Raw genomic sequence first — 17,234 nt, forward strand, 5'->3', positions numbered from 1 at the left:
TGTGGAATTATGGAAATGTTCTAAATTGGAAACCTTCCATGGTACAATTACACAATTATTTTAAGCAAAGTCTTCTCTGCCCCACTTCAGGTGTGATATCCCTTTCACGCTCGCTCCATGGCAAAGCCAACTCGGTCATCTCCATGGCGATAACGGCCCAGGATGGCGGCGGCCTGACTGCTCTGGTGGACGCCAGAGTGAACGTGAGTGTGGTGGGGGGCTCGGTGTCATCGCCCGTCTTCGAACAGCCGCAGTACTACTTCACCGTGTCCGAGGATGTTCTCCGGGGCACGGCGGTGGGAGTGGTCCGCGCCACAACCAAAACAGGTCAGGAAACGGGAGCTTATCAACAGGTTTTTCCACAGATATTTTTAATACCCCTTGTGTCTTTGGTTCAGTTCTTGCCAAAGACATCTCCTACTCCATCTCTTCTGGAGATCCCGATGGTTACTTCACCGTGGACAGCGCGACCGGAACCATCCGTACCGCCCTCCCCCTAGACCATGAAACCTGCCCAAGGCTGGACCTGGAAATCCAGGCGCGTTTCGGCTCCCCTCCTGCTTTTGGGACTAGTCGAGTGCGCATTTCCGTCTCCGACGTGAACGACAACGCACCCACATTCCTACCCTCCTCGTCAGAGTCCCTCCTCCTGCCCGAGGTCACCAAGATGGGGACGGTCATTTACCGCGTTCAGGCCTCAGACAAGGACTCTGGTCATAACGGTCAGCTAAGCTTCGACTTGGTATCAGCCGGGGTTGCGGGCAGCAGTGGGCAGAGGACCTTCGGCGTGGATCGAGGCAGCGGGGAGGTGCGTCTGATTGGGAGTCTGTCCTATGAGAGCATCCCCCGTTATGATCTTCAGGTGGTGGCCAAAGACGGTGGCGCACCTCAGCTGAGCTCCACCTTCACCCTGGTAGTTCACATCCAGGCGCAGGATGCGCAGGGCCCCCACTTTGACACTCTGACCTACCGCGTGGAGCTTCGAGAAAACGCACCTCTCAACGCACGCTTCCTCCAGGTTCGCGCGCTCAACAGAGAGGCCTCTGGGAATGGCGGAAGCACATCCTTGTCTTCTGGCATTTCCTACCGCCTCCGGCCCGACGGCGATGCAGCCGGCTTTGGCATCGTGCCCGATAGCGGTTGGTTGTTTGTGCGAAGCTCTCTGGACCGTGAAGTCAAGGACATGTACCTGTTAACAGTCGTGGCTACCTCGACCCAGGGCGGGACAGGAAGGACAGGAAGCGCCACGGTCAGGGTGATGGTGACGGATGAAAATGACAACTCGCCCAAGCTCAGCCAGGACAGGGTGTTCCTGGCAGTGCGGGAGAACCTTCTGGCGGGGACGGGCTTCGGTAGGGTGTCCGCGACGGACCGGGATGCAGGACTGAATGCCCGACTTACCTACAGGCTGCTGCACGCTGACAGACACTTTCAGATCAACTCACAGACAGGTGAAGACAGACACCAAAGTGTTGCCATTGTTAGCTACTCATCTCTGAGTTTTGGGTTGTTCATTCTTCCCTTCCAGGGGAGATTAGCACTCGCCAGGCCCTGGACCGGGAGCAGCAGTCCAGCTTCCAATTGGTGGTGGTCGTGCAGGATGGCGGCACGCCTCCCCGCAGCGCCACTGGCACCGCTCATGTCAGCGTGCTGGACGATAACGACCACGCTCCCAGTTTCACCCATGCCCGACCTGACAGAGAGCTAATCGTTCAGGTTCCGATTGCCCTTAACCAGCAAAGAGATTTTCAATATGATCCCTGGAAGAAATACAACACAGATGTTTAATAAAGTTTTTGCGTTGTAGGTGAACGAGGGACTTCCCTCTGGCACTGTCCTAGGCATGATGTCCGCCAAAGACCCAGATGAGGGCGAAAACGGCACCATCTACTACTCTTTAGCAGGCAAGACTTACCGTACATTTGAGTTTCCAGCCTGCATTTGTTGCAGAGGTGGGGAACTCGAGACGCGTCATTGGACTGAAGTCCGACTTAAGTCGCCAATTTTATGACTTAAGACTTGCCTGGCTAAAACTTGAAACATGAAATAACTCAGACTTGGACTACAGACTTGACAAGTCTTGTCAAGAGAATCCACAAGTGTTATTTTTTGGTGTCGTGTGTGAAAACCTGGCAACCGACCAGTTACAGTGTGATGCGGAGTCCAGAGGCCACCTGTTGAAGGAAGTATAGTAGAGGCAGATCTGCAGATTATTACATTTGATGAAAATCAGGAAAGAGAAAACAGCAACGTGCTCTAAAACCCACAAGGATTATTATTAGTAGCTTGAAAAAAAAAAAGCTCATCAATACCCAGTCAAAAGCTTTGTGGCGATTATGCCTTTATTTGAGAACATAATAAAATAATAGACGATACATTGAATGGTTTGCTACCATTTAAAAACGTTGTCATCGCACATTTGTTAGTACTTATACAGTATATGTTGTGACTGAGTAAAATTGTATGATTTGACTTATGACTTGCTGAACCCAAGTCGTGACTTGACTTGAGTTGCTTGACATTTAGTGGGGACCGATCTGACGTGCTTGGTTTTTGCTGGATTATTTTCTCATACTATGATTTTCCCCCAAGGCTCCAGAGTCGAGCGCTTCTCCCTGAACGCCGCCACCGGGGAGCTCCGAACCGCCGCCCCGCTGAAGTGGGCGGAACGTGCCGAGTACACCCTGACCGTAACCGCCGCCGACCACGGAACACCGAGTCTCAGCTCCGCCTGCCAGCTGCGGATACAAGTAATCACGCATCCTCAGCAAATCTGGATCTGGCCAGAGCTAAAAAAAAAAAAAAAAAAAAAAAGTGTCACACCACAGTCTTTTTATAGTCGTTTCCTCAGTGCGGCCTGTCAAAAGGATTGGGAAAAGGGGCTGAATATGAGCCCGAGAACCTGTGCCTTTGAAAACAAAAGCATCTCATGAAAGGTGCCATAACCACCTTGCACAATAGAAATAAACACACCGACTAGAAATATTCCACAGACTAAAAATAACAGCCCACACCGCTAGGGCCGCACAATTCGTTGAAATTCAATTACGATTATTACCCTACACAATTACAAAATTGGCGTAATCGAAAAAAATTATTATTAAGAAGTATTTATATCCAATGCACTGTTTACACAAGGAAATCATACTTGAATTTATACTATTTATATATTTATATTTACACCTTTTTTTAAATGTTATAACTAATTCTATACATTTTGTTTAGTCGAAAAGCAACGTACTCACATTTATTTGTCTTTATATTTTTTAAACATTTTCTTGTTTTGTACCAAAAAATAAATGATCGTTTGAATAATCGTGATTTCAATTGTTACCAAAACAATCTGGATTCAAATTTTTTTCATCATCAAGCAACCCTACATACCACGCTCGGTCGCACGTGTCATAAATGTCATAAATATGTGATCTCTCCTTTGGTGAGTTACTTACGATAGCCATAACACTGAGTAAAAAATAAAAATACAACTACTACCTAACTACATGTATTTTGTACTTTCTTTGTTATCAAGCAGGAATTTAATGTAGAGCAGGAATTACATGTGACGTCTTTATATCAAGGGGGGTAATTATCTTCATTACAGAAAGAAACAGACATTTGCTCAAGGTTGCCTCCATGGAGGTTCTGGCTCGAGTTTTTCTCGCTGCATGGCCTTCACAATCCCTCAAGACCTTTTGTAATGGACCAGATGCAGACTCTTTAGCTTCATCATCAAATCAAATCAGATCTAATCAAGTGATTGGAGCAGGCAGGTCTTGCGTGAGAAACGCTGACCTAGCTTTTCCCTCTCCTGATCTGCAGGTTCTGAGCTCCGCCAAGTCGTCGCCGAAGCCCAACGTGCTGTCCATGTTGCTCAACGTGGTAGAAGGAGCTCCTCCAGGCTCAGTAGTGGGCTCGGTGCACCAGCCTGAAGCCGCCGTTCCGGATGGCCAGGTCACCTACCTGGTGGTGGGTGGGACGGACCGGGACGGGACCTTCATGGTGGACCGCTTGAAGGGCGACGTCTACCTGGTGCAGGAACTAGACTACGAGAAGGGTTCCGAGTACACGCTGCACGTGGAGGTGTCCGACTTCTCCCGGGCCTTTCCCAGCAGCCATTTGGTGAAACTGCACATCCAGGTGCAGGACAGCAATGACCATTCTCCGCAGTTCACAGAAGATCCCATGACCATCGTCGTCCCAGAGAACCTCCAGCCGGGAGCCTCAATTCACACCTTCCAGGCCGTGGACAAGGTATCAAAACTCAGATTCTTCCCTGAAAGTTATTTGATGTGTTCGTGTAACAGATGCCAGCTTGGGCTGTGCGTTAGCGAACCTTCGCTCCCCTGTCTTCTAAATTGTTGTTGACTCATAGCCAACAATGAGGCGCTCTAAAAAGCAGGCACACCAGCAGACTATCTATAGGGAAGAAGTACTTCTTTTCCTAACCAAGCTCTTCTCTGCCTTTCTCACCATGACATTCATGACCCACAACGAGGCACTCAATAGCTGCCACGACAACCCCAAGTCCCGGTCGGTGTACAAGCTGGCTGTCAAGGCAGACTTAAAAAAATAAATAAGGAGGGGGGTCCTTGCTCTTTCATCCTCCTCTGCCACACATGCATGCACTCGGCTGACAACGGGGCACTCTAAAGTAGCCACAGCAGAGGACTAGCCAAAGGAAAGATGTCATTTCAGGATGTTGGCCTAGTTAGCTAGATGGCTGCGCGTCGCAATTGTTCTGGACAGCTGATGATACCAACAAAGGTGCTCAAGTTCTTAGATAGTGGTCAAAGGGCAACTCATGCCACTTCCTAATCTTGCTCATGTTTTCAGCAATGATCTCCAATCTTCCATTAGAAACTCTATTTCGAAGCACACACAGGACACGATCGTGAAACTCACATTTAGCCATTTGAACACACAGCGATTCATAACAACCTCCACCTTGCACAATAGAAAAAAAAAACCCACAATGACTAGAAATAATCCACCAAGTCACTGCAACTTTGTTCAGTGAATGTAAGTCCAGCGGCTGTGTCTACACACAGGATGGCAGCAGTCCCAACAGCCAGCTACGTTACTCCATGGAGCGGCAGTGGCCGGACAAGGCCGACCTTCTTAAACTGGACCCCGTTAGCGGTGTCCTCACGCTGGGGCAGACGCTGGACCGCGAGACCACTCCATCTCTTCACCTGGTGGTCCGGGCCACCGACCAAGCGGCGGACCCCGCGCAGAGGCGATGGGGTTCGGTCACGGCGCAAGTGTTTATCACCGACCAGAACGACAACGCTCCAGTCTTCAGCTCGCCGGCGGCCGTCAGTGTGATGGAGGATCAGCCCGTCGGGTATGGTAGCTCGTAGCCTAGCGTCTCTTGAAAAAGTAACTGGAATTTAACTGCGTTTTCTCTTTAACCCTGGGCAGCTTTGTGATTTTGCACGTGATGGCTCGGGATGCGGACGAAGGGGAGAACGGCCGAGTGTCGTACAGAATCCAGACGGGAAACAGTGCCGGTCGCTTCAGTCTGAACCCAAACACCGGTAAGTAAACCTCCTTTCACCTAGTGCCGGCTCTCGAGAACTCCACCATATGAAAACAGTGTCCCATGAGGCAGACCTCTATGAACTTTTGCACTTGATGATTTTTCTCGGAATAATATTTCACCTTGGTTGAGGTCAGGCAGTTACTTGATGGAAATTCCAGGTCGAGCAAAAGTCTACTGGGTGCGAGTTGTTTTCGCCTGTGGTTTGTTTTCTCAGACGGTATTCATCTTTTACAGTAGATAAGTGAGTACATTAAAAAAAATGTAGACATGGTGACAACGGTCACCATGCACGATAGAAATCAAAGTGACAGCAAGAAATAATGCGCAGAGTATAAAAAACAGTCCACACACAGGCGTAGGCACGTGACAAGAAATAATCGACGTGATCACTCCTCTCGACAGTTATTCCTAAGTGCCTCTGCCGTCACTCCTCTCGACAGTTATTCCTAAGTGCCTCTGCCGATAAAAATAAATAGAAGGAGTAGAAATAATCGACTAAACTCCTCGCAGGCTCTCTATCCATCATGAAAGCTCTGGACCGGGAGGACCAGGAGGTCTTCAATTTGACGGTGGTGGCAGAGGATGGGGGGACGCCTTTGCTCTCCACCTCCCAGGATCTCTGCGTGCAGGTGATGGACGTCAACGACGAGGCTCCGGTATTCCAGAAGGCCGAGTTTGAGGCCCAGGTTCTGGAGAACCAAGGGCCCGGCACCACGGTGCTGACGGTGGTGGCCACCGACAGAGATCAAGGTTTGGTTCTTGGGACGCTGCGACAAAGGTTGTGTGAAAGGTTTTTCATTCACGTGTGTTTTTACGCAGGGTCCAATGGGCATGTGACATTCGGCGGGGTGACGGAGGAAGGTTTCGTCATCAACCCGTCAACTGGCGTTATCACCACCACCAAGGAGCTGGACAAGGAGCTTCGGGATCACTACATTCTCACCGGTACTCAACACGAACTGTGTTTTCTTGAACAGCAAATGTCATTTTCAGTCTGGCGTTTTGGAGAGGATGAAAAGCACTCATTTTGGAACATATTGACAATTTTGTCTCAGTTACTCTCATTCAAGACAGTTTAGAGTTCAGTGACATGTTTTACGCTTGCGTGCCTTCATAAATATCTAAGACAAAGTTGTTTTTGGAAAATGTCAAAGTCACATTTTCATAAACATTTTTTACTTTTAATTATGTCTTTTGACCCTAACTCATGTTTTTGTCAACATAAACGATAATCTTCGTCTTTGACGAATCACACACCAATTACCATGAACGATTGGCTCTCGCCAACTAGGGACGGACTGGGACCATGTGGGTCGGCCGGAAATATAAACAGGAATTTAGTGACGGATAGACGATGCCCAGCTCTGGTGTAGGCATTGTTTATGTACGCCTCAAAGGCATTGTAGGGTTTTCAATGGCTTCTATATGTGGGATGATGTGATCATCAAAGACCGTTGTGGATCTTTGATCACTTAACATCAACGACAGTTGTCAGTTTTTCAAGCTTGTCCCTGGCCAAACAACATCCATCTTTCTATCCAGTGTACGCTCGGGACGGAGGTCTGCCCCCAAACTTTGCCAAGGCAACGGTGCGAGTGGAGGTTGAAGATGTGAACGACAACGCTCCGGTCTTTGCCCAGCCGTGGTATGGACTGGAAGTGCCCGAGAACCAGGACCCTGTGGAGCTGTGCTTCCTCAAGGCCAGCGACCCGGACTCGGGTGCCGGCGGGGAGCTGGAGTACAGGATTACCGGTGAGAGCCATTCCGCCAGTCCTCCTTGCCAAATATTTCATTAGTTCTCTGGCACTAGCTTCTTTGCTTTTGGCCGGGCCCCGTCCGCATATAAAAACAAATCTATGGGTCTGACACAAGTCTGGCTTTTGACGTCGGACTTTAAATATAGTACTTTGCCTCTCTGGCACTGAGATCTTTCCTCATTTTTACACCAACTGCTCCCTCCAGGCGGAGACCAGGATGGGGATTTCCACCTCCACGCCAGCAGGGGATCCCTGTCCACCCGGCGGGGCCTGGACAGGGAGACCAAGGCCGGGTACACCCTGGAGGTGACGGCCAAGGATAGAGGCAATCCGCCTCTCAGCACCGTGGTCACGGTGGAAGTCAGAGTGCTGGACGTCAATGACAACAGCCCCATTTTTGGCAGGAGCGCCTACAGTGCCGATGTTTCGGAGGACGTCGCTGAGGGATCGCTAGTCCTGATGGTAGGCTGACATTATATATTATTATACTTTTTTTATAGTAAAATAAAATGCTTTTGTCTAAAAACTAACATTTTCTTTTGATGAAAAAAAACAACAGTTACTTGTTCAACCTTGTTTCAAGAAACAAAAAGATAATCATTGGTCAATATTCAAATATGACATTCTTTAAAATGTGTATTGAAAATTACCACTAAAGAACTAAAAAATTTAGTTCTTGAAAAAATGTAAGATTCTGGATTTTTTGCAGGATATGACCTTTTTCTTTTTCTGGATAAATGACTGTCTTGACATTTTACTTATTTGTCAAACATAATGAAAAAAAATAGTACAAATGTTCGCCTACAAATATGACTGTTTTTTTCTTGGAAAAAATCTGACTTGTTTCACAATTTTTTTTTTCCTTGGTGCTAGAAAGCATTTTCTAAAACTTAATTTTAAGGGGCATTAGCCGGGTTTACATGGAGCAAAGTCTTACGATTAGCATGAAACCAAATGACTAAACGGAATGAAAACGCTCCCATCTAAATACCTCAGCATAACAGAAAGGCTGGTCCGGTCGGCGCATGCTCTGTCTTGACGCAAATACATAGTGACGTGGTCGTTTTCACACTTAAAAATCGTGGTGTTCCACCAGAGCTTGTCTGCGATGGGAGAACTTGTTTTGAATAACTTGTAACTTGTTTTTATCACGCTTTTGCTTCATAAAAGTTTTAAACAATCACAATTACTATGCTAAATAGACAAATGAACTCACAGATGAAAAAGTCTATTCGGAATAATGCAGTGGTAGATCACGTCACATGTTAACAGGTGAACAGAAATATTCTGTCAGAATGATTTCCATCCGGCCGGGAATGTTAAAATAAAAAAATACAAGCATGAAGTTCTGTCTCTGAGTCCTATAGTCTTTTGTGTAATTTTTTTTCCCCCAAAACTATGCTCACAATTAAAAAAATAAATAAATAAATCTAAAACACCTATTTTCAAGAAAATTATCATTTGTCAGAAAATCCAATGAGGGTCATATTTTCTGGGGTAAAATTCAATTTCAAGAAAAAAAACTCCTATCAATCTATGGGGGGAAAATCTTGAATTTGAGACAAACAATTTCAGTTATATTTTTTCAACAAGTCTGATTTTGTTTTAGAAAAAAACTCAGATTGTTTGTAAAGTATTAATGAAAAAAATAAAACCCACTTTCTTATGCACAAAAAATGATGGAATCTTGTTAGAAAAAAACAATCGGCTCAGTCCTGAATGTCGTGGATGCATTTCCAGGTGGCTGCGACGGATGCCGACGACGACGTGAACGGGAAAGTTCTGTACTTCCTGAGCCACGAGGCTGACGGCGCGTTTGCGGTGGAAGAGCACACGGGTCACATCACCACGTCGGCCCCTCTGGACCGTGAAAAGAAAGCGTCGTACAGCTTCCGGGTGTTTGCCACCGACCTTTCCCCAGCGTCGCCCAGAAACTCCTCCGCTCAGGTAAAATTTAAGATGATGTTGGCTGAAGACAAAGTTCGTCACACCACGTCTTGCAGCACCTCTCGAGCTGCAGAAAAAAAACACCCACCTATAAAGACCCATCGTTCCTATTAATCCGCCATGTTTGTTTACTCCGAAGCCTCGTTTCTTCTCGAGGGGTTTTGCGAGATTTTCCTTCTCACATGAGAATATCCGTGAACGAATCGATTCGTGTCTGATGTGTTGATCTTGCCGTGTGGCTGCACACCACACACAGTACGTTGAAAACTGTTATACGTGTGTTTTTTTCACGTCACGTGTGGGGTCTCTAAGAGTTTGGAAGTCAGCTGACAATTTTAAAATCTTGCCATGAGAACCAGGCTTTACTTTTGGTTTTGTCATGGTGGTGTTTCTGAGTCTAGTTGCTTGAAAGCCTCTCAGAATCTTCATCATGGGCAGAATAAGCGGGCAAAATGGAGAAAATTGAAAAATCCAGATGTAACTATTTGTATAAAGCTAATAAAAGTCACTTTGTAAACAACCTTGTCAACCTTCACAACCAGGTGACCATCACTATCACGGACATCAACGACAACACGCCCATCTTCATCCAGGACCCGCTGGTCATCGAGTTATCAAGCAGGAGGACCCAGCGTGTTCTTGCCACCATGAAGGCCGAGGACAAGGACTTCGGGGCCAATGGCTCCGTGTTTTATCGCTTCGCTGCGCCCGTGAAGGGCTTCAGCATCAACTCTCTGACCGGACAGATCCAGGCCACAGAGCCTCTGGACTCTCTGTCCCAGGCCCAGAGGACCCTCATCGTAGAGGCCATGGACCAGGGCACCCCGGCCCAGTCTGCACAGGGGGTGGTGGTGATCTACGTAAAGGAGGTGGAGTACAACGGCATTCGCTTCTCAAGGAACGCCAGAGATGTCAGCATACAGGAGAACGCAGCTAAAGGTCGGACATATGCAGCATTAACGAAGACAAGGATGATAACCTGATTTTATTTTCAAGGAATTATCTGTATTCTGCTCCCATAAATTAGGAACGTCTGTGGCTCAGGCTCAGGCCCAGTATCCAGATGGAAATCGCAAGGGGATCAGCTACAGCATCTTCAGTGGAAACAGACAGCAGGCCTTCAGGATCAGCTCGTCCACAGGTGAACACCATCAGTCACACTCTCCAAATGTAAGAGGAGAGGCAGGAGTGAAGGGGGTACTGTAGTGGGAGGGGCAGAAGTGATGGCGGAGGGAAGCCAGACGAAGGGAAGATAAATGTCTAAAACATGCTAATTCATCCACGTGTTTTCTAGGTGAAATCTGGGTGCAAAGCTCCAAGGGTCTGGACTTTGAGGACACACCCAGGCTACGTCTGGTGGTGAAAGCTGAGACTGTGTCGTCCACCTCCTTCACCGGCATCAATTTGATGCTGCAGGACGTCAATGACAACCTGCCTCGCTTCCAGCTGCAAAACTATGTAGCTTACATGAGGGAGGCTCGGGGATATGAAACACCAATCATTCAGGTAACGCGCAACGCAGATACTCCCTACCGAGTCTTCCAGAGTTTTTAGCCCATTTTATACTTTCTCAGGTCATGGCCGAGGACGTGGACCAGGGCCAGAACGGTCAGGTGACTTACTCCATTCAGTCGTCAAGCATGAGCGGATTGTTTAAGATTGATCCGATGACGGGGAGCATCACCACGACTGCTATCATGGACCGTGAGATCTTTACCCAGACCAAGTAAGAACACAAAGATAATATGATGGCATTTGAACACAGTACTATCTGATATATAACATCTTTGCCCAGGCTGGTGATAACAGCAACTGATCGAGGAAGTCCAAGACTGGCAGGTTCAGCGACTCTGACCGTGATCATCGTGGACCAGAATGACAACAGTCCCACTATTCCCTTACCACAAGAAATCCGCATCTCTGAGAGTACTTATCAATAATACTACTCAGTATTATGTATACAGTTGTACCTTGACTTATGAGTTTTTGAATTGCGAGCCATCGCTTGATCAATGTTGCGAGGCAATACCTGAGTTCCGAGTGTATTTCAGATATACAATGCCACCCTTTTGAAGGGAAAAAAACTAAACTTGTCAAGGTACCACTGTACAGTTCTGTATGTGCAAGGCTGAAAGCAACTGACATGGGTATGCGCCTATCAGACACACTAATAGGTACCGAGATCACCCTGGTGACGGGTAACGACGTAGACTCCGGACCCGCGCTGGCCTACTCGTTGCACTTGGACCCAAGCTCCACGGGCAAGTTTGGGATCCATCGCTACACCGGAGGCGTTTCACTCACCGGCCTGCTAGACTTTGAGGAGAAGACGTGGTACACTGTAACCGTCAGAGCCACCGACAGCCAGCACCACACAGAGGCCAACATCACCATCCTGGTAGAGGACGTCAACGATAACGTACCAGCTTTCACCCAGGACCTCTATCAGGTAGGATGGCCCAGCTTTAGCACAGAATTTGCACAACTGATCACTAGAAAAACTCTTGGTCTAAGTGCAGGATACAAAAATATAAATAAGTAACAGTAAAGTCCAAGAAAGAGGGTACAAAGTGAAAAATAAGCCAGGGAAGTGACATGGGAAATGTGACGCAGAACAGTGGTCTGAGATGGAGTCAATCAAAGCAGGCAACTAAATTCAAACAGACTGATATGGAGGGGGCTGATTGGTTGACAGAATTAACACGCAGAGGAGGAAGACCGAGGAAGACAAACCAAAACCAAGTCACAACATTGAAAAATGAAATGACCTGTACCAATATCATTTTCAATCACAAGATAACAACGCTCAAATTGTGACAAAAATCAAGCAGTCAGGGTACAAGCCATCAGGATACTGATGTACGTCCAGACGTTCATTGACTGGGACAACACTCACAAAGCAAAGAATCAACCAAGCAATGGCTCACTCTGTAACTCGTAAAAACGTGTAAGTTGAAGCACTTGTAGGTCAAAATGCCTCTGCATTCAAACAACTGTTGTTACTGATATTTCCACTCCAGGTGACCCTAGCTGAGCACACGCCAGCTGGCAGTGTGGTCATCACGGTAACAGCGACTGACAGGGACTCTGGGGAGAATGGAAAGATCACCTACAGTGTGATGTCATCCACTCAGGAGGGCTTCTACATTGATCCCAACAACGGTAGACAAGCACTTCCTCCTGTTGGGAAGTAAAAATATCTGTTTGGTTCTCTGACCCTTTCTTGGCTTCCAGGAACTTTGTTCATCAGCCACCGAGCAGAGTTTGACCCCGAACGCCCTTCCGTCAATGTGGTCATTGAAGCTCGCGACGGGGGCTCGCCCCCACATTCTGCCCTCGCCACTGTCCAGGTTCAAATCGCTGACGTCAACGATAATGCCCCCGTGTTCCACCAATCAGAGTACAGGTCAGTTTGAGTTGAAGCATTTCTGTATCTGTTCTGACAAATTCAAAAAGAGGAGAGACTGGGCGAGCAAATTCCAACTGTGGAAGTAAACCCCCAGAGTATGGAAAAAAACTGAGCACCTATAAAGATATTAAAATAATTTTGCCTGGTGAAGGCAGCACTGCACACATGGATTACAAAGATTTCCACACCATAGCAACCTGGGCCAGAACTAGGGTGTTGTTACTAGGCAAGTGACTTTTACTTGCAGAAACAGAGCCTAGAGTGTGAGGGGGAAAGAATTGTGACTGTAATGAATGGTGCTCTGCTTTGACATGGTATTGTAGCTTGAAAGTGGCTCTGGATCTTGAGACAAGTCATGCGTGGAGAAAGTCTGTGTATGGGCCGGCATAATTGAGAAGGGCTCATTCACAATCACATTTTCAAAAATAGATAATTAAAGATTTCCTTTTAGATTTGTTCCTCACCCGATGGTCGGGGAAAGTCCAGCAAAGACCCAAATAGCAATTAAAAAGTGATTTTTCCATAATTTGTCCCTTTACTTTAACTTCCAGGGCGATGGTTTCAGAGGACACTATCCCTGGAGTGACAGTTTTGACATTCGAAGCCTTTGACAGTGACCTTTCCCGGGAAAACTGCGGCTTTGACTTTGCTATCGCCAGTGGCAATGAGGGCAACGCCTTTCAGATCGAGAGCAGCGTGCGCTACCTGGAGGGACGTGGCTTCCAAACCGTGGGAACGCTGCTCTTGGCTGAGGGTCTGGATTTCGAAGCCAAACCGCTGTACAACCTCACCGTGGTGGTTTCAGACCGCGGCGTGCCCCAGAGAAGCTCCAGCGTCGCCGCTGTGATTACGATCGGCGACGTGAACGACAACCCGCCAGTTTTCAGCGGGGCAGAATACGTGGTAGCGTTGAGCGAAGGGGCTGTTGCTGGGACAGAGATCATAAGACTGACTGCGACAGGTAGATAAAACCTTTCCTGGTTGAACTTCTTGGTCTCATAATTTCTGAGTTAATCAAAACCATTGTCGCCTCTTTTCCCCAGATCCAGACTCAACGCCCAATGCAGAGGTCCAGTATGCTATAAGCTCCGGGGACGAGGTTAATCTTTTCACCGTGGATCAGTGGACTGGAGCCCTGCGACTTGAGCAGGCATTAGATCGCGAGCACCAGTCCACGCACACTGTCATCGTCCAGGCCACGGATGGTCAAGGGCATTTCGCTCTCGTTCCTGTGATTGTCGAGGTAAAAGATGTGAACGATAATCATCCTTTCTTCCCAGTGGAAGTCCTGACAGCAAGCATTAGAGAGAACCAACCGGCAAATTCGGCCGTGACAGTTCTCCATGCTATCGACCACGACACAGGAGTCTTTGGCCAGCTGAGGTACTTCATGATGGAGCGCTCACCTGCAGGAAAGGACTTTTCCGTGGATTCTGCCACTGGAGAGATCAGGAGCAGGAGTCCTTTTGACTTTGAGAAAATCAATTCATTCAATTTTGTTGCACTGGCAGTTGATGCAGGAAACCACTCCGCCACTGTGACAGTTCAGGTGTTTGTCACAAGCGAGGATGAGTACGACCCGCTTTTCACATCCTCCGATTTCTCCTTTGAGGTCCCAGAGGATGCCAGGAAAGGTCAGAGCATAGGCCAAGTCCAAGCCCATGATGAGGACGGAGGCGTAGATGGGATCGTCCTCTATTCCTTCCCCACGAGCTCTCCGTACTTTGAGGTCAACAAAACCACTGGAGTTATTTTCCTCAAGCTGGACAGCTCGGGGAGCATTCACAGCAGCAACAGTGGATCGGGCCGAGCCAAAAGAGAAACTAGGCTGATGGCTCTGGACATAAGAGCTCACAGTCCTCTGGATGCATCTCGCCATTCCACGGCGCACATCTCCATCGACGTCACCAACACAGGTTTTGGACTGGCCCCCGACGTTAATGTCTTGTTAATTATCATCATCGCCGTGTCACTCGGCGTGATTGTTCTGCTTGTGATCATGGCAGTGGTGGTGTTTCTGGTCAAGTCGCGCAGGAGGAAGAAAGCCCAGAATGCTACAAACCGAAACATGGCCTCAGGAACCGCTATGAAGAATTTGGACAATTGCAGCTCAGGACAAGGAGGGGAAAGAATCTACCACCAGGCCTTGCCAGGCTATGTTGGAGACCAGGTGGGTGGTGGCGGAGGTCCGTATACAAGAGGAGGGTCTCTAGATCCGTCTCACTCCAGTGGGAGAGGATCCGCAGAGGCAGCAGAGGATGACGAAATTAGGATGATAAACGAGTACCCTCGCGTGGCCTCCATCAGCTCATCCATGCAGGAGCACATCTCCGCCAGGGGACCAGACTCTGGGATTCAGCAGGATGCCGACCAGCTCTCAGACGTCTCGTGTGAGCCAGCGGCTTTGGAAGGGAGCACTTGGTTCAAAGGCAAAAAACTGGGCGGCAGCCTTAGCGGAACTTTGCTCTCTGGGCAGCTCCCGGTCTATAGGGACGAGGGAGGCAGCTACCTAGGAGTCGGCCGGGGACTCAATATTTCTCTCCCCAAGGATTACGCCTTCCCTGAGGATGGTAAACCATCCGTGGATGGTTCTCTCACAGCTATAGTGGCCAGTGATGAGGAGCTCCGCGGAAGCTACAACTGGGACTACCTGCTCAACTGGTGCCCTCAGTTCCAGCCACTGGCCAATGTCTTCACAGAAATCGCAAGACTGAAAGATGAGACAGCCCAGCAGAACCCCAACGCGCGCCAACCTTTCCAACCCAAGCCCAAAATGGATCCCAAACCCAGAATCGACCCACCGCCGCTCATTACCTCGGTCGCCCACCCGGGGGCCATGTCAGTGCCACCCAAAGTCCCTGTGATCGGACGGACGTTCCCCCACATAGTGTCCCTACGGCGGTCCCCCATCAGCCACGAGGGTTCCATTTCGTCGGCCGCCATGTCGCCCAGCTTTTCGCCGTCACTTTCACCATTGGCGGCACGCTCTCCTGCCGTCTCCCCTTTCGGCGTCAACCAGGGACCCTCTGCATCCATGATCAGCGCCCGGGAGCCCTCGTTAGACCTGAGTCCTGATCATGAGATGAGAGTATGATGGCCATGAAAAAGGGCTATTTCTAAAACTATCAAATACTTTTGCGCTCATGGTCCGGCACTGAGCCTGGTGACATGGCCACCTCCTGTGGTGTTTACAGCAGAGGTTCTTTGACTTTTTAGGTCTCAAGACCACTTACACATGAGAGATCTTTCCAAGCACACCCTCATAATGCTAACGGCAATTAAACATAAATACCATTTGCACCCATAAATGTTATTGGAGTTGGTCTTATTGGTGCACCGGTCCACAAATCTAGATATGCACTTTTTTAAACATACTAATTTATTGTCCCTGGACACCAGTTTGAAAACCACTGGTCTACAGGACCACCCGCTGTGGTTTTGATGGTGACTTGTGGCGTTGTGGTTGGTTTCCACGTTCCCTCGCTGGCTGGCCAGAGAGCACCTTGTTTCTGTCTTTTTGCATTTCTGTGTTAAAAATCATCAAAAAAAAACCTAGCGCCAATGGACTGTTTTGATGTGCCAGTGCGGGACAGACATGGAGCTCATTGCCTGTTTGATTTTTTATATATATATATATTATTATTATTATTATTTTTTTTTTACATCAAATATTGATTTGAGATTGTGTTTGTGCATTTTTGTATATGTATATTAGGATGTATGAAGACTATAGGCAATGTGCATATGTGATTGTTAGCCGGGTAGCTCCTCTAGTTGGAACTGATTTGCAAGTGTTTGTTAGCGTTATTTATATGAAGAAAGAAGGGGTTTTTCTACTTTGTTGTTTATTTTTGTCAAATTGCAGATCAAACCAGTTCCAGTGGGATCACCTCTGTGTCTTTACAATGAGTGCTTCCTGCATTGATGATGATGACGTTCATCTCAGCACAAAGGGAAATATGCAAATTTCACCGCACATCGCCCATCACTACAATATGGGTTAGGATTGGGTTGGGGTTTAGGGCAGATGGTTATTAATTAGGTGTTAGTGTAGGATTAGAACATGCACAGAATCATCAACCAGTGCATCTACTACGATCATGCGTTTGCCGTTTTCTCAAGCCTCAAAAAACAAAGAGCTCTACTGTACTGTACTCGTATTTAAAGCAAATAAAGCAACAAAAGAAATCCCCCACTGATCCATTTTGACACAAAGTGGAGTCTGCTCTTTTTCCTCTTTGAAGAGTTGACGAACCGTGATAACATGTTCTGGGAATCATGGAGAGTTGAGTTGAAGTCCAGGATTTCATAGATTTTGGGGGTCGGGACGTTTCACATGAGCTCATAGTGAGTGTATATGTGTACCTCAAAAATGCCACACGCATGAAAAGAAATTCATTCGGTGTAGGTGTACCTAATCAAGTGTCCAGTAACATTTTCATTACTCCCTTCAAAAAACACTTCCACAGCCTTAAGGCAGGTCTGGACCACCAATCATCTTTTAATATTATATTTTAATGATCTTTTCTTAGAAGTGCTTCACGGGAGATGTTCCCTACTGTCTGCATTTTTATTTATT

General features: G+C 47.6%; 1 protein-coding gene across 2 annotated transcripts in view; it reads left to right on the forward strand.

Annotated features, from left to right (window-relative positions):
- The window catches only part of dchs1b (dachsous cadherin-related 1b), a 45,154-nt gene extending 28,300 nt beyond the window's left edge, over window positions 1-16,854 (forward strand). For both annotated transcript variants that reach the window (XM_086013080.1, XM_086013081.1), the window contains exons 7-29: window positions 91-327; window positions 399-1,451; window positions 1,529-1,716; window positions 1,808-1,904; window positions 2,593-2,750; window positions 3,820-4,251; window positions 5,049-5,344; window positions 5,422-5,537; window positions 6,053-6,292; window positions 6,362-6,487; window positions 7,085-7,294; window positions 7,505-7,761; window positions 9,040-9,246; window positions 9,789-10,185; window positions 10,274-10,387; window positions 10,541-10,752; window positions 10,821-10,972; window positions 11,042-11,172; window positions 11,409-11,695; window positions 12,267-12,408; window positions 12,481-12,652; window positions 13,207-13,616; window positions 13,699-16,854. In XM_086013080.1, coding sequence (XP_085869206.1) covers window positions 91-327; window positions 399-1,451; window positions 1,529-1,716; window positions 1,808-1,904; window positions 2,593-2,750; window positions 3,820-4,251; window positions 5,049-5,344; window positions 5,422-5,537; window positions 6,053-6,292; window positions 6,362-6,487; window positions 7,085-7,294; window positions 7,505-7,761; window positions 9,040-9,246; window positions 9,789-10,185; window positions 10,274-10,387; window positions 10,541-10,752; window positions 10,821-10,972; window positions 11,042-11,172; window positions 11,409-11,695; window positions 12,267-12,408; window positions 12,481-12,652; window positions 13,207-13,616; window positions 13,699-15,749 — 7,685 coding nt within the window. In that variant the 3' untranslated portion in view covers window positions 15,750-16,854. The remainder of the gene's footprint in view (window positions 1-90; window positions 328-398; window positions 1,452-1,528; window positions 1,717-1,807; window positions 1,905-2,592; window positions 2,751-3,819; window positions 4,252-5,048; window positions 5,345-5,421; window positions 5,538-6,052; window positions 6,293-6,361; window positions 6,488-7,084; window positions 7,295-7,504; window positions 7,762-9,039; window positions 9,247-9,788; window positions 10,186-10,273; window positions 10,388-10,540; window positions 10,753-10,820; window positions 10,973-11,041; window positions 11,173-11,408; window positions 11,696-12,266; window positions 12,409-12,480; window positions 12,653-13,206; window positions 13,617-13,698) is intronic.
- Window positions 16,855-17,234: the final 380 nt, after the last annotated feature.

Source organism: Filicampus tigris, chromosome 17 (assembly GCF_054856515.1).
Source record: "Filicampus tigris isolate MCC_2025a chromosome 17, RoL_Ftig_1.0, whole genome shotgun sequence".
Taxonomy (NCBI): domain Eukaryota; kingdom Metazoa; phylum Chordata; class Actinopteri; order Syngnathiformes; family Syngnathidae; genus Filicampus; species Filicampus tigris.